At 52.3% G+C, this 3,737-nt stretch overlaps 1 protein-coding gene across 1 annotated transcript; it reads right to left on the reverse strand.

The window, feature by feature from the left end:
- Positions 1-583: 583 nt before the first annotated feature.
- Positions 584-3,330, reverse strand: CHC_T00000258001 (hypothetical protein). The gene is made up of 4 exons (XM_005719248.1): positions 3,266-3,330; positions 2,900-3,214; positions 2,367-2,776; positions 584-2,247 (listed from the first exon to the last, which is right to left on the reverse strand). Exons 1-4 carry the CDS (start codon positions 3,328-3,330, stop codon positions 584-586), a joined length of 2,454 nt encoding a protein of 817 aa, XP_005719305.1.
- Between the last annotated feature and the right edge of the window lie 407 nt (positions 3,331-3,737).

The raw sequence follows: 3,737 nt of genomic DNA on the forward strand, positions 1-3,737 counted from the left end.
TGAGCGTCGACGTCGGTCACCGCGGGTGAATTCGTTGCTACGTTCTTCTGAGGGTGGTCCCTCTGGACGAGTCTTCGTGCTCGGCGAGCATGGGCAGTGTGTTAGCAGTGAGTGTGACGATCGGCTTCGTGTGAGGTCGGGTGGGGCTTCGCTGCGGGGCGACTTAGAATAGTCATGTCGCCGACTGTGGCAAACGATCACCACTTATCGTGCGTACTGCAGCTGCCGTAATTTTTCCTGCTTTTTGGTTGTAATTTCACAGCATGGCTGGAATCGACTTCTCACTTGTGTCGCCTGTTCAGCCGATTGTTGTCGACACGCTTATATATGTATATATAATTTGATTTCATCATCCCCCCCACGTGGGTGGACCGTCCGTTCGAAACGTCATTTCTCGTGCGTACCGTGATGAGGCGTGTGTGTTTCCCGAGAGCCTCAATGCCTCATCCAAGGATACAGTCTCGCTTCTCTGCCTTGCTCTCCTTTCCTTCAAACTCCTTATCTGCGAACCCCGTAGATGTGTTCTTTCGTCGAAGTTCTGACCTCTCTGTTGTCTCTAACCTACTAATTCTATTTACGATGGCTATCCCAGTTGTGCGTGCGACGCTTGCGTGGGTAAGGGCAGCCTTTTCCCTCGGAAATATGTGACTACCGCGCTGCGGGGGATCTTCTCAATAGGTTCCCACGTTGCGTCTTCGATGGTATACCCATACCACCTCACTTTGAGAATTAATTTCTCCTCGTCGTAGCCGTAGTCCACGATCTTGTCGATCACATACTCCTGACTCTCGGGTCCTTCTTCCTGCGTGTCCAACTGTCCTTCCCCCTTCCGAAGATCTTCCAACTCATCCTCTTCTCTGGACTTTCCGAACTCGCGTAGGTCTGGAGGTGTCTCCGCTGTCGACGTTCGACCAACAAAATTATCCTGGACGGTCGTAGGCGCACGGGTGTGAGGACGTTCCTCGTCCTCCATTACCTCTCCTTTTTCGTTTAGCTCCGGCTCTCCCAGGAACTGTAGCGCTTGCCGTAGGCCAGTTATCGGCGCATAGTCCATCGGGCTTGGGGCTAACTCCACCCTGTCTCGCGATACGCGTTCCTCCTGATCGCCAATGGCAATGACTACTGTATGTTGATCCGATCTTTTAACCTGATAAGGTCCTGTGGCGACTTGTGCCAGCTTGTGTTTTGGTTCGCTAGCCGTGCCCTGCTCCTTCCGGAGGAACACGTAGGACCCCGGCGGGATCTCATACTGCGGCTTGCGAAGGCGTGCGTCGAAATTTCGCTTGTACCGGGCTTGTTCCTTCCGCAAACTCCTATCGGCGCCTCGCATTAGGCTCTCCAACCACGACTGCCATTTCAGGTAGTATGCTCGTGACGAGCTAAAGTTCTCCAAAGTTGGTTGCGCTTGTAACGCAATGCTTCTCTGCGCCCGAGCTAACACCAGCTCGAAGGGCGCAATATTTGTAGTTCGATGAACTTGTGTGTTGTAGGCGAACGTCACAGCGTCGCTAAATAAGTCCCAGTCCTTGGGATGCTCTCCAACATATTTTCGCAACGCGGAAATCAGCGTGCGGTTAAACCTCTCAACTTGGCCGTTGGCTTGCGGGTGGTACGTAGTCGTGAACACATTGCGTATGCCGAGAATTCGGCAGACGTTCTGAAAGATCCGGGCCGTGAACTGTGTTACATTGTCGGACAGGAGCTTGACCGGCGGTTCGTACACGAATACCCAATGGTGAACGAAGGCTTGTGCGATGTGCGCAGCTGATATCTTCTTCAACGGTACGGTTCGTACCAGTTTCGAGTATCGATCGCTGATCACGAGAATATACCGATTTCCTCGTTTAGTTGTAGTTAGCTCGCCGAGGATGTCGATGGCGACAAACTCCAGCGGAGCTTTGGGCGTGAACAGCTTCATTTCCTTCGTGTTTCTTCCTAACTTCGCCCTTTCCCGCGCATATGCGGCGCAATTCTTCGTGACTGTATAGCAGTCTAGGGGCATCGTAGGCCAATAAAAATATCTTCTCAAAGTCTTGTAAAGTTTCCTGCCTCCCGGGTGGCCTGCCAATTTTGCGTAATGGCTTAACCCTAGGACGCAGTCCCTTAACGATTGTGGTATCACCACTTGTACGAACTCCGCCGCGTTACGGCATAGAGTTCCTTCGAGTTCCTCGGTCTCCATGCTGAACGTTCTCACCTTTCCGGCGTCCATTTCTTCCTTGATGCGGTTGCAGAAGGGTTCGACGGCTTGCTCGCGAATGAGCTCCTCCGGAGTGACAGAATTGATCGAGGCGATCAGAGGCAGCCCCCCTCAAGAGCAAGGATGTCGTCTAACGCGTCAGAACTGTCCTCGTCCTGCACTGTACCGTCGGCTGGTTCGGCCATAAAGCATGGAATTTCGTCGTCGATTTCGTCGACGGTTTCTCCTGCGGTCCGTAATCTTGACAGGGCATCAGCTTGACTATTCGCCTTGCCCTTTTTGTACTTGATTTCGAAATCGAATTCCGAGAGGCGGAGCCTCCATCGGATTAATCTCCCGCTGGGGTCGGTTACGTTCATCAACCACCTCAATGAGGCATGGTCGGTATGCACAATGAAGTGCTCGCTGTATAGATATGGTCTTAGAGTCTGTACGGCCCAAATTACTGCTAGACATTCTTTTTCTGATACAGAATAGTTTCTCTCGGCTGCGGCTAACGTTCTTGAAAAGAACCCGATGGGTTTACGTTGCGCATCCGGATGCGTTTGAAATAATGCAGCGCCGATTTGATAGTCGCTTGCATCGGTGTCTACCGAGTATGGTAGGTTCTTCTTCGGCAGCGCCGACACCAGTGGCGCCAAGATAGCGTCTTTGAGCTTGTGAAAAGCTTTTTCGCACGGTTCGTCGAATCCTTCCAACTGGACCGGTTGTCCCTTCTTCAACAGTTGATTGAGCGGATGCGCGATTGTCGCATAATGCGGAACGAATCGGCGGTAGACATTACAAAGTCCCAAGAAGCTCCTGAGCTGGGTCTGCGTTTGAGGGTACCTCACTTGTTCCAATGCGACGGTTCGCGCGGCATCAACTTGCAATGTACCTGGCCGAACGACATGGCCCAGGTACTTGATCTTTTCGACGAAAAATTCGCACTTGCGAAGCTTGAGCTTCACACCTGCCTTCTCCAATACAGAAATTTTTTCATCCACGTGCACGATGTGCTCCTCCCACGACTTGCTAAAAATTATTATGTCGTCCAGATACACCAAACAGCACTTTCAACGGAACGGAGAGGGCAGGATATCCATTGCTCTCTGAAACGTCGCTGGCGCGTTAGTTAGCCCGAAGGGCATTTTTCAGAAGCGATACAGTCCTGAGTGACACGAAAATGCGGTCTTGTCGCGGTCGCGCTCAGAGATAGGCATCTGCCAATATCCCGAGATCGCGTCCAACGCGGAGAAAACCTTGGTGTCACCAAGCGAGTCCAGGCACTCATCCATGCGCGGAAAAGGGTACGTGTCCTTTACCGTTACCGCGTTTAACCGGCGATAGTCTACGCAAAAGCGCATCGATCCGTCCGGCTTCGGCACTAATAAAACGGGCGACACCCATTCTGACTGCGCCGGTTCGATGACTCCTGCTTCTAACATCTTCTGTACTTCTGCGTCCTCGACCTCCCGAGCCTTTGGACCGGCTCGGTAGGGAGCTTGTGCAATTGGCCTTGTATCCAGGGCCAGTTCAATCCAGTGAACCGTGGTGT

The sequence above is a fragment of the Chondrus crispus genome, genomic scaffold (genome assembly GCF_000350225.1).
Source record: "Chondrus crispus Stackhouse genomic scaffold, scaffold_475, whole genome shotgun sequence".
NCBI classification, from domain to species: domain Eukaryota; phylum Rhodophyta; class Florideophyceae; order Gigartinales; family Gigartinaceae; genus Chondrus; species Chondrus crispus.